The sequence below is a fragment of the Oncorhynchus nerka genome, linkage group LG25 (assembly GCF_034236695.1).
Source record: "Oncorhynchus nerka isolate Pitt River linkage group LG25, Oner_Uvic_2.0, whole genome shotgun sequence".
NCBI classification, from domain to species: Eukaryota; Metazoa; Chordata; class Actinopteri; order Salmoniformes; family Salmonidae; genus Oncorhynchus; species Oncorhynchus nerka.
In genome coordinates, this window is record NC_088420.1 from 22,043,282 (window position 1) to 22,056,218 (window position 12,937).

Genomic DNA, 12,937 nt, shown 5'->3' on the forward strand with positions numbered 1-12,937 from the left:
ACAGCTGGTTGAGTGTGGTCTTAGTGTCAGCATCGGTTTGCGGTGGTAAATAGACGGCTACGAATAATATAGATGAGAACTCTCTTGGTAGATAGTGTGGTCTACAGCTTATCATAAGGTACTCCACCTCAGGCGAGCAATACCATGAGACTTTAATGTTAGACATTGCGCACCAGCTGTTATTAATGACACTTCCCTGGTGGGTACCATTATCTACCTCATAGCTTTCTGACAGAGCACCCCACACTCACTCGTATTGATTGCCCAAAAATCAAATGTATCCAGTTAAAAACCCTTTGTCCAACCCCCATGTTATCCAGCTTGATATGTAGGCCTTCCTTCCACATCATATCACGAGCCATCTCTACATCACAGAAAATGGCTACCACCACCTCTTTATTTGCCTGTGCCTTAAGTATGACTGACTCGAGACACAATACAGGTTCCATCGTTCCCCCTGCTTTTCCTGAACCCCCTTTGATATTGTGACAGTCCTCTACTCTTTAGAAAGTACATCAGTCTTTCCGTTATCATCCTTTCCATAATTTTACATGCATGAGATGTCAACTCTATCGGCCTATAGCTTGAAGGACTAGTATGGTCTTTTCCAGGTTTCCGTATTGGCACCCCTATCACCTGCTTCCAACTTCCAGGCAGTTCTAGCTAATGCTCTCTTCATCTCAGCCAATGTAAAAGGTTTATTCAATGTATCCCCCACCATCTCTCTCTGATCCAGGACCCCCCGGATGTCCTCCAATACTCCCTCTTAGCTGTAATTATGGTATGTTTTCAACATTCTGAAAGCCCTTTTCCTACTCTTCACTGTTTCTCTACACTCATCACTCCACTATTGGACTGCATTACTCTTTCTCCCCTCTGTACCACCTGCCTTGCGGCTCCTACTATTGCTCCTCTTATTGCATCGACTGTTTCTATAGCTGAATTAAGATCTACCTGAGACAACTCCTGTTCACTCAACTCCTGAAACAAAACCCACTCCGCTTTCCCAAATATCCATCTCCTCAATCCATTTCCTACCAATTCTTCCTCCCTCATTCCTACAGTACATATGATAGGATAGTGATCACTACCCACTGCAGATTCTTCCAAAACCTTCCAACCACATCTGACTGCCATTGAACTTGAGATCAAAGTAAGATCCAGAGCAGATTCATTTCCTGGGTCAATCTTGTTCCCCAGCCGTCATTAAGACTCACAAGCCCTTTCTCATCCAGTAGTTTCTCCAACACTTGTCCATTTACCTAAGTCTGTCACCCTCCCAAGAGTGTACTATGAGTATTAAAATACCCACACCACATTACCCATCTCCTATCTTGACCTTCTACATTCCCAAGGACCCGCAACTCCAGTCTCTTACACGGGTTGTAAAAGTTCACTATTACCATATTCCCCCCTCCCAACCACACCTCCACCACTACATACTCCTGTTCCACTCCCTCTCCCACACACCTATTAGGGATCCCTCACTTTATAAAGGTAACACACCCCCATCTTCTCCCTGCCACCTTATCTCTACGGACTGCACCATAACCTTGTATTACAAAACCTAGAGTAGGTTTTAGCCATGTCTCCTGGAAACATATAACATCAGGTTTGGCTGGTAACTCCTGAATAAACTGGTTGAACTCTTGCCCATTAGCCATCAAACTTCTAGCATTCCATTGAATGATTAACACCATAATGCAAATGAACCAATACATGATTCCTGGCTGGACTGATTCTCAATTGAGAATCACCCTGTACATTTTCCCATGAAGGTACTGTGATCCCAAGATACCTCACTGCCTGCTCCACTATGTACTCTCCCCCATTCTGCTCCCTCCATCATGCCCAACCTACATCCCAATTGGCCCTGGAATACCTGCTCTTCTAGGTGCGCCGATTGTTTCTGTGTGAACTACCTTCTCTGCTTCTGCATACGAGATGTTAAGCTCACTCCTCACCTGCTGCACTTCCCACCTGTCTTTTCATCACTGAACAACCCCCATATGCTACACTATGGGCACCCCCACAGTTACAGCACTTTAACTGGACCCCGTCTCCCCAATGCATGTTCTCCCCCACACTTCGCACATCTCCTTTTGCCTTTACACACCACAGCTACACGCCCAAACCTTTGACAGTTATAGAAATGCAATGGTTTCGTAATATATGCTCGCACATAGTAACTCATATACCCAATCCTAAGTTTTCCTGGCAATACCAGATCCTCAAAGTTTAGTAGCACTGACAAGCTATCCACCTTCTTCCTTTCTCGTGTAATAATGCCCTTCGCCCACTTCCGTCCAGTTTGATCCGGCATGCTACTATCAACCACACGTTTACATACCTGCTTGAGTTTGAGTGCCAACTCATACTGTTTAGCATTGAAATGCACCACCACCAATCTTCCTTCACGAAGAACTTTAGCAGACACAAACTCTTCTACTTTACTCTCCAAATCCCTCATCAACGCGATAGGCCTCACCACCGTAAGTCCACCTTGATCCTTAAATTTCACCAACACCTTGAACTCCACTTCTCTCAGTACAACACTGTGAACCGAACCTCCCTCATTATCACTACTCTCCTCTGTGTCAACCTATTGTTGTGGATATCTTCTTCTCTCGATGTTATGCAGATGAGTTTAATGATTGGCACTTTGCTGTCGCATAGAGGCACATTGATCGCATGCATTCCTCCAAGCAGGTGGCAGTAACGTGCAATAGAAAATCAGCGACGGCTGATACGCTCGTTTTTCCTTAGAGGAAGAAGTTACCCGGAAGTGGCGATTATGAATGTCAAAGACATGCATGGTGGCCATTTGTGTTATCCCTTACAGGCAAGAAAGGATGGCAGGGTACGGATTATTCTGCTCTACAATGAGAATTAAATGCTTTGCGACCAATACACCTGTGAGATTTTGTATGAGTAACCTGTTGTATAGAATTCCGACGTGTGGATATGCAAAGAAAGTTGGTAAGTAAAATGGCGTCTATAAAAATCCTTCTCCCCCACAATAAAATGGTGCTGTGGATAATATGTTTCCAAGAAAATGTCTCTAGCTAGCTAGTTACCATTAGAAAAGATAACTGGGTGATGAACCCAGGAACAGGTAAATTACAGGCATGATGAGCAATGTTATTTCTTTGATTACATTATGAATAATTATAGCATCAATATAGTGAGGTAGCTAGCTACTTGCTATGTACCACAGTTCCTGTCATAACTTCCTGCGTGAATGCATGTGCAAACAAAATAATTATTTCACACCCACCCACTGAATCATAGCATCTGCCTTGCTTTTGCATGTTATCTCTAACTGTGAAGTTTATCTCAAGGCACTGGATCTTTAGAATTTAATCGGAGTGTTGCCACTTAGCATTCAGGACAATATCTTGAACCAATGATGTTAAATATATGCTATTGCATTTCCAGATCAATTAATCGGTTAATAAATGTAACTGTTTGTAAGACTTGTAAAAAAAAAAATCTATAAATGGAAACAATTTCATATATGTTTATCAAAAACACTGGGGAGAGATGGCTAGAACAAAGCAGAGACTAGAACAAAGCAGAAGTCCAATCTTGTTCATGTTCTCTAACTCATTGTTCCATGTTTTGTAATAAGACCAGTGAAAGCCATGCTAAAGTATAGAATGAGTCATAACCTGTTTTCATCCCAACTTACTTTCTCTCCCAGCTGCCAAAGGGAAGGGCAAGGGTATGGTGAAAGATGTGCTGAAGGGACCGGAGGTTTGTAAGGACCCTGTGAAGCTCACCTCTCACGCTGTTGGAGTCAACATTTTTAAGCAAGGAGACGACCCTGCACTGAAACCTCCCGAGGAGTACCCAGAGTGGTAAGTGCTCAAATATGGTACTACCTTGAGAAGATAGCTGGAGATCAGTTAGGTTTTTCTGGGATATTTTATTAATGCTCAACTTCATGTCCATGAATAGCAGGTTTTGTTTTAAACATATAATGTTATTAATTAATAATTACAAAGCATTTCACATGAACAATTTAAGTGACACCAAGCTGCTACCTCTCTTGCCTCCCAGGCTGTTCCGGTTGCAGCTGGGTCCCCCTAAGAATATCCATGAGCTGGAGCCAGATAGCCATGAGTACTGGAAGGTCCTGAGGAAGGAGCACATGTTGCGCTTTAACAGGTTACACAAAGGGAAGAAGCTGTAGGACCCAGAGCCAGTGAAAGAGAGCCCCTCAGTGATCAGCTGCTCTCTGCAGATCTGTGTTTTGTATACACCAGACACTACAGCATAGCTGTAACCTGACTGACTCAATACTGTCAGTCAGTATGTCATCTTTCTGCTGAAAAGGAATCACCAATCAACTTGAGAACTTGGACTTGTTGTAAGTAAAGTCAAAATGAAAGACCTGGATTTTTTATTAATCTTAACTTTTGCCTTTTGATTTCTTATCTCAAATGTTACCATCTATAAGCTTCTTTGAAAAATATCACACATTAAATTTTCACATGTTATGTGAGAGTAGGAGTTTTGATTCACATCTTGCAGATGGCATCTGGAATACTCTGTGATTGATGCATGGCGGTGCTAGATACTTTCAGAAAAATGAAGGCCTTGTTTATTCTTGTCATTTATCAGAGTGAACACCTGAATAAATACCCGTTGAGGTCTATTTATTTCATGCAAGAGTTTGTTTATCGATGGTGAATAAACATCATTCTATATTCAATGACTGTTTCTGTTTTTATTATTATTTTGATTAATCTGCAACATGTGGTTGAGTTAGTTGATCATTCCAAGCTTCTCTGGCTGAGTTCACAATTCTGATATTTTTCCACTAATTGGTCAAGCACATCAGATCTTTTCTCAACAGCTCTTTTCCTGAGCTGATCTGATTGGTCAAAAAAACAATTATTGAAAAAAATCAGAAAAGGGGCTACCTGTCAAAATGCATTCTTAGATATACTGTATATTTCCCCCTGAAGCTGAGGGTTGGTGTGAATCTATTGGCATAGATAGAGAAGGTGAAAATAGACTAAACCTAAGACGAGATTGGCAAAGGCAAATTACTGTAGGCTACTTTTGAGATAGAGATTTCTGAACTAGTAGAGAGTTCGGTCTGTCTGTTCTTCCTCTGTAAATTATTGAACAACTTATCTAATCGAAAACGTCACCGGAATCGGTAAAGAAGCAGGGGTTTGTATGCTTTGAGATAAAAATAGTAGTTTACGTGGACGAAGAAATTAATCTTAGGTTATTCCGTAAGCATCTGAATAGATTCTCTATGTCCCCTATCCTCCAGGCCGGCTCGGTCCTCCCCTCCCGCTCGATGACTCATTGCGAGCTCACAGAACAGGGCTCCGGGCAGCCGAGCGGAAATGGAGGAAAACTCGCCTCGCTGCGGACCTGGCATCCTTTCACTCCCTCCTCTCTACATTTTCCTCTTCTGTCTCTGCTGCTAAAGCCACTTTCTACCACTCTAAATTCCAAGCATCTGCCTCTAACCCTAGGAAGCTCTTTGCCACCTTCTCTTTGCCACCTTCTCCTCCCTCCTGAATTCTTGATCCAAATCAGTCAGGTTTCAAGACTAGTCATTCAACTGAGACTGCTCTTCTCTGTATCACGGAGGCGCTCCGCACTGCTAAAGCTAACTCTCTCTCCTCTGCTCTCATCCTTCTAGACCTATCGGCTGCCTTCGATACTGTGAACCATCAGATCCTCCTCTCCACCCTCTCCGAGTTGGGCATCTCCGGCGCGGCCCACGCTTGGATTGCGTCCTACCTGACAGGTCGCTCCTACCAAGTGGCGTGGCGAGAATCTGTCTCCTCACCACGTGCTCTCACCACTGGTGTCCCCCAGGGCTCTGTTCTAGGCCCTCTCCTATTCTCGCTATACACCAAGTCACTTGGCTCTGTCATAACCTCACATGGTCTCTCCTATCATTGCTATGCAGACGACACACAATTAATCTTCTCCTTTCCCCCTTCTGATGACCAGGTGGCGAATCGCATCTCTGCATGTCTGGCAGACATATCAGTGTGGATGACGGATCACCACCTCAAGCTGAACCTCGGCAAGACGGAGCTGCTCTTCCTCCCGGGGAAGGACTGCCCGTTCCATGATCTCGCCATCACGGTTGACAACTCCATTGTGTCCTCCTCCCAGAGCGCTAAGAACCTTGGCGTGATCCTGGACAACACCCTGTCGTTCTCAAATAACATCAAGGCGGTGGCCCGTTCCTGTAGGTTCATGCTCTACAACATCCGCAGAGTACGACCCTGCCTCACACAGGAAGCGGCGCAGGTCCTAATCCAGGCACTTGTCATCTCCCGTCTGGATTACTGCAACTCGCTGTTGGCTGGGCTCCCTGCCTGTGCCATTAAACCCCTACAACTCATCCAGAACGCCGCAGCCCGTCTGGTGTTCAACCTTCCCAAGTTCTCTCACGTCACCCCGCTCCTCCGCTCTCTCCACTGGCTTCCAGTTGAAGCTCGCATCCGCTACAAGACCATGGTGCTTGCCTACGGAGCTGTGAGGGGAACGGCACCTCAGTACCTCCAGGCTCTGATCAGGCCCTACACCCAAACAAGGGCACTGCGTTCATCCACCTCTGGCCTGCTCGCCTCCCTACCACTGAGGAAGTACAGTTCCCGCTCAGCCCAGTCAAAACTGTTCGCTGCTCTGGCCCCCCAATGGTGGAACAAACTCCCTCACGACGCCAGGACAGCGGAGTCAATCACCACCTTCCGGAGACACCTGAAACCCCACCTCTTTAAGGAATACCTAGGATAGGATAAAGTAATCCTTCTCACCCCCCCTTAAAAGATTTAGATGCACTATTGTAAAGTGGCTGTTCCACTGGATGTCATAAGGTGAATGCACCAATTTGTAAGTCGCTCTGGATAAGAGCGTCTGCTAAATTACTTAAATGTAAAAATGTAAATGTAATAGAACGCAAGTAAATGGATGCGCTTTCAGTTTTTTGGTAAATTCGGATAAATAGGCTACAGCAGTTGGCAGATATTTATTTGTTGTTATAATCTAATGTGTTAATCTTTAGGGGGTAGAGCAGCTTTATTTTGTATACATGTTATAGCTTTTAGCTAGGCTACGTATTTGCATGCTTTGCATACCAATCACTAAGCGTCAGCAAGTGAAAGTTGTGACAGTGTCTTCTGTAGTGTTCTGCCATCACAGCCACTCAAGGTGTGACTGGCACCCTGGACTCTGGATGACCACCGTTGCAGTCAAATTACCGCTTAAAAAAATTGTTTTAATTTGAGAACTGTGAAAACTAGGATCAATAACCATTATTTACAATTGTTATTTCCCTCCAAACAACAGTATTGTTTAAAGACAGATTAGAGATAGATGACTGGTGACTGGAATGGGACTTTAAGTGAAGGAGCTCGGGACAGGTTAGCTGACATGCTGGACAATGCCAAATGTGGATGGCGACAACTTGCCAATGTTATCACAGCAATTCCGATTCCGCTGCAGGTAAGACTTTGAAATTAAACACTCAATATTAAAAACATTGACTCATAATCATTACAGATTTGATGTTGATATGTAAATCCATACATTTACATTACATTTACATTTAAGTCATTTAGCAGACGCTCTTATCCAGAGCGACTTACAAATTGGTGCTTTCACCTTATGACATCCAGTGGAACAGCCACTTTACAATAGTGCATCTAGGTCTTTTAAGGGGGGAGAAGGATTACTTTATCCTATCCTAGGTATTCCTTAAAGAGGTGGGGTTTCAGGTGTCTCCGGAAGGTGGTGATTGACTCCGCTGTCCTGGCGTCGTGAGGGAGTTTGTTCCACCATTGGGGGGCCAGAGCAGCGAACAGTTTTGACTGGGCTGAGCGGGAACTGTACTTCCTCAGTGGTAGGGAGGCGAGCAGGCCAGAGGTGGATGAACGCAGTGCCCTTGTTTGGGTGTAGGGCCTGATCAGAGCCTGGAGGTAGTGAGGTGCCGTTCCCCTCACAGCTCCGTACCTCCATACCTCATATTCTTCACAGAAGAATCTTTGTCATCTTTACCCAATGATAACAGTCAATCTGTAACTTTTTAATTTGTGATGTTGTGAAGCTGTGGAAGTCTGAAAGATGGCATAAAGACCCATGGAGAGAATTGTTTCTCCTGACCTGACAGGGGTTTGCCACCATTGATTGACAGTGAGAATGAGATGATCAGTTGTTCGTTCCAGATTCTCAGCCCGACAGGCAGCCCCGGCCGCTACCTCCTGGAGAGACTGTCTGAGCGCTCCTTCACCCTGGGCTTCCTGCTGCACTGCTTGAAGACAATGGAGCACCATGACGCTGTCCAGTACCTCACTGCCACAAATAGTCAAAACCTCAACAAATTCCTGACTCTCTCTCTCTGAAATATGTGACATATAGTCCAGCTCCATTTTGGCAAAACATCAACACTACAGGCATCCTCTCAGTCATCTTACCTGGTGTGTGTGTTTGTGCGTGTGTGTGTGTTTGTGCGTGCGTGTGTAGTGATGGAGCTGATCCAAATAATAATGCAGCCCAAGGCCCAGCATGCTACAGAGGGAGGCAGGTGGTGCTGGTCTGTAAGGCCCGTGGTCCTACTGCTCTTGGCTACCAGTGGTTCAGAGGCAAAGAAGAGGTCAGTCCATTGCATATTGCCGTCATTATATACCCAGTTCCGACATACAGTGAGAAGTGCTTTTGATTTGAGGAAAGCATTTTAGACATGCAACACACAAAACATGAAGAAGATGCTTCCATGCCACTGGGCAGTGAGTGAGATAACAGGTTCTGGGTGGAAGCAGTCCAGAGATGGTCCTTTGCCCTTTAACCCCAACCTACCATGGACACTGCACCTGCAGGTTCAAATATGAAGAGGGCTTAATCTTCTCCCAGTGTGCACATGTCCGCTTGGTACGGTCAGCTAGCTCCAGCGCAGTTAACTCCATGATAAACTATGATATTAGAACATAATAAGGTAATGTACATGACTGCTTGCTTAGCCAGTACCACTTTCTCCTGATTCGACCCATATCTGGCATGAACTCGGGACATCTGCCAAAATGCGGTGTGGTTCAACTATAACACTGACATTTTGCCAAGTCAGAGATGAGTGGCCGAGCCCGAGACGTTTCTCTGAAACAGAGTTTCTCTGTTCAGTGTCTGTGTTCTTTTGCCCATCTTAATCTTTTCTTTTTATTGGCTAATCTGAGATATGGCTTTTTCTTTGCAACTCTGCCTAGAAGGCCAGCATCCTGGAGTTGCCTCTTCACTGTTGACTTTGAGACTGCTGTTTTGCGGGTACTATTTAATGAAGCTGCCAGTTGAGGACTTGTGAGAAACTTGAATGACGGCATCCCTCCACAGCCAGGGCAACTGAAAGTGACTTCAAACTTAGTGTTTGGTATTGCCACGTGAGATTCTTCTCTGCCGCCTAAAAGTACCTCCTTCACTCAAATACACGTATCACAGAATGTGTTATATTAATCTCTGATTATGCCTCGGCGTGTGGATGCAAAGGCCTTTGAGGTGAACAAAGACGATGTGTCCAATGGAATCTTCATCAGTTTCCTCAAACAGAGAGTCATGGAGGACGAGAAGGTCACAGTCATGCTGGACAGGGTGGCTAAAGGTATCACTATTACTGATTACATTCAATATACCTTGAAAAAAAAAAAGACATATTTCAAAGTATTGTGACATCATGAATACCAATCTTTAAAAATGCCTGTTAATGTAGTTTCTCTGTTTGGTTCATGTATCTGTACAGACATGGGTCTGTGTGAGATCACGCGAGTGCGGCAGGCTCTAGAGTTAAGCAGTAATCTGTCTGAGCTACGTGCTCTCACTGACCGCATCCAGAGCTCTTGCTGGTCAGAGACCACCTCAGCACGTAACCTGCAGTGTCCAGTTCTTCCAGAGAACCGTAACCTGCAGTTTGACTGGCGTGAAGGTGTAGCTGGGCTTCGCAGCAGAGTTCTCCAACATCATGATCATCTACACCAGAATATTGGAGAAGACCAAGGACATTGGGTCCTGCTCTGCCAATCTCACAGACTTCGCTGAGGTTAGCTGCTCCATTGTCAAAACATCTTAATATGTTCACTAGTCTTCCACTGCTGCACAATCTAGCACAGTAATATGTTTCTGTCATGTAGACATGTAATCTTACTCGTTCTTTTTCCTATTGTGTTCTTTATGATGGCAGGGTTTGGATATGGATCTGAAGATGGGTAATCAGGAGAGCCTCCTAGATGCAGGGAGTTTACTGCCAATGGACATCCTTCTGCCCACAGAGCTTCCAGGCCTCTACACCCGCCTGAAGGGCGTACAGAGACTCAAGGTGAGGGTTCAAATTACACACTGACTCTTGGCGGTTCCACAAAACAGTGGGACCAGTGTTAGTATTGGAAATCCAAATCGGATATCATTGTTACCAGATTTGTCAAAATCAAATAACATTTTATTTTATACATGCACCAAATACAACAGGTGTAGACTTTACCGTGAAATATGTACTTACGAGCTCTTTCCCAACGATGCAGAGTTAAAAATAAAAACAATAATTGGATATGGGAGAGCCCAGCAACCGGTGCTTTTACACCTGCATTGTTTGCTGTTTGGGGTTTTAGGCTGGGTTTCTGTACAGCACTTTGAGATATCAGCTGATGTACGAAGGGCTATATAAATAGATTTGATTTGATTTGTAGGAACCTTGCTGAAGGTGATTATGAATCCCTTCTCTGTGTAGGCCTGTGGTTTATATGAGCTATGTGACTATCCCTTTTTATGAGCTCTGATGCATCTGTCTTAGCTTGTTCTCATTACAGAAGGAGCTGACATTCACTGTGTACCTTCAGTATACGAACTTGGATGAGGAGGTCCAAGAAAAGCAAACTGTCATTGTGGGCAAACCACTGGTATCCAAACTACATCTCCACGAACTTCGGCTTCCCCGCTCCAACTCAGCCTTCTCCTCACTTGACCTTCACTCATTCAGCCATTCCTCCTCCTTCCCAAAGGGCTTTGGGCCAAGCTTCCCTGCCTCAGAGACTTCCTGCAATGTCTCAGCCTCCACCTCCTGGTCATATTACTCTGAGCCAGGCGAGTCTGTCACCCCATCTTTCACTGGGAAGGTCAATCTACAGGTAGAGGATGACAGTGCAGAGTTGTTTGATTCTGACTCCCCTCAGCCTCTCACGACAACCTACCTCATGGTCAACTAGAGGACCTCACATATTGGTTCAGTAACATGCAAAACTTCCATTCATGTTAGTCCTGTCAATTTGTGGAACGTAAGCGTGCGACCCATTGCGTTTTATCTACAGACATACACATTAACTTATCGTGCAACTTATTGCTCTACTGTATTTTAGTCAATGCCACTCCGACATTGCTCATCCTAATATATATTTCTTAATTCCATTATTTTACTTTTAGATTGGTGTATTGTTGTGAATTGTTAAATACTACTGCACTATTGTGACTAGGAACACAAGCATTTCGCTACAGTACACCCGCAATAACATCTGCTAAATATGTGTCTGTGACCAATCAAATTTGATTTGATTTTCATTTGAACTAGCATTACAACAAATTGATCCTATAACCTGCATTGTTTATATGTTAAAATACAGAGATAAAAAAAATAAAAAAATTGTAATGGGTGTTTGTGAAAATTGTATGAAAACAGTGCCTTTTCTATAGTTCAAAGCAGAACCATTACATTTTGGGCATGGTATTATTACATTATTTTCACATTGTGGTATGAAATATTAGTCATTATTAAAAACATAAATAACTTATTAAACTGTGTTTTTGAACATTCAGAATTTCAAATTTCCCTTTAATACTATATAAACAAATAATTTCCTAACAAGGACACTGCCCGGGATGGTGGTTGGATGAGTGTGCTTGTTTGAAATGGAAAAGTGTTGCGGTAGCTTTTGATAAAGAAGAACATTAAGACGAAGCAGCTGCTTTATAAGCGGGATGCACTGTTGAGCACTAAATCCTGAGGGTTTCATGCTGATTGTATGGAGATTGTGACAGCTGTTTAAATTGCATCCCTTGAGAAGGCTAGAACCAGATGTATGTCAGGAGTATTATCATAAGGAAACGTATACTTGGAATACAGAGGAGGAATGGAGGGGGCAAAAGAGAGGCAGAGGAGGTCTAAGAGAGAGAGGGAGGGCAAGTCAGTTCAAAATGAGCTTGAGTCAGTTCAAAATGGTGAAAAAAAGGGAGATGGTTTGTTCTTTAACAAACCATGGTAGAAAGTGTAAGCAGAGTGAGCTGAAGACAGGAGGAGAAATGGAAGTGAATGAGGTCAAAGTATCGGAGGTGGTAGGTGTGGTGAAGTTCTCGGAGCCTGAGGCTTGCACCGAGGGTCAGGATAAAGATGAGTCTGTGATAGTAGAAGTGAAGTTTTTGGAAAAAGTGGACCCTTGCCTTTTGGCTGATCCATTTGTGGTTTCAGGGTGGGTGAAAACAGAGTTGGGTGCTGTGGAATCGGGGAGGGTAACCAGAAGTGGTCTTGTGATAATTGTTTGTGTTTTTGCTGGTCAGAGGGAGAAGGCATTAATCGAATGGAGGCGAGGAAATGTGAATTGTTTTGCTCTCAAGAAAAGCGGGCCATTGAATGGAGTGATTACTGGGGTAGCAGTAAATGTAAAAGTTGACCAACTGAAGGGGAAAGATCCCAGGTGTTTGTGATGCTAGTCGTTTGGTGCGACGGAGACAGGTTGGTGTGAGTGGTGAAAGTGAATAGTCATTGTCTGTTCTTTTGAGTTTTGATGTTGAGTCTTTGCCCGACAAAGTGATGTTAGGATATATAAGTTATCCTGTACAAGCTTTTGTGCCGAATATATTACATTGTTGCAGGTGTCAAGCTTATAGGCTTGTGGCAGCAGTGTGTAGGATGGAGGTTCCTAAGTGTGAG

At 44.0% G+C, this 12,937-nt stretch overlaps 2 protein-coding genes across 2 annotated transcripts; both read left to right on the top strand.

Moving 5' to 3' along the window:
• Positions 1-2,779: 2,779 nt before the first annotated feature.
• Positions 2,780-4,717, top strand: mrpl54 (mitochondrial ribosomal protein L54). Its single transcript, XM_029633438.2, is given in 4 exon segments — positions 2,780-2,842; positions 2,844-2,979; positions 3,704-3,860; positions 4,063-4,717. Coding segments are annotated over 4 exon segments (474 nt in total). The 5' UTR covers positions 2,780-2,794; the 3' UTR covers positions 4,196-4,717.
• A 3,201-nt stretch (positions 4,718-7,918) lies between these two features.
• Positions 7,919-11,663, top strand: LOC115108878 (mucosa-associated lymphoid tissue lymphoma translocation protein 1-like). Its single transcript, XM_065009674.1, is given in 5 exon segments — positions 7,919-9,628; positions 9,767-9,938; positions 9,940-10,063; positions 10,205-10,339; positions 10,827-11,663. Coding segments are annotated over 5 exon segments (963 nt in total). The 5' UTR covers positions 7,919-9,492; the 3' UTR covers positions 11,223-11,663.
• The last annotated feature ends 1,274 nt before the right edge of the window (positions 11,664-12,937 follow it).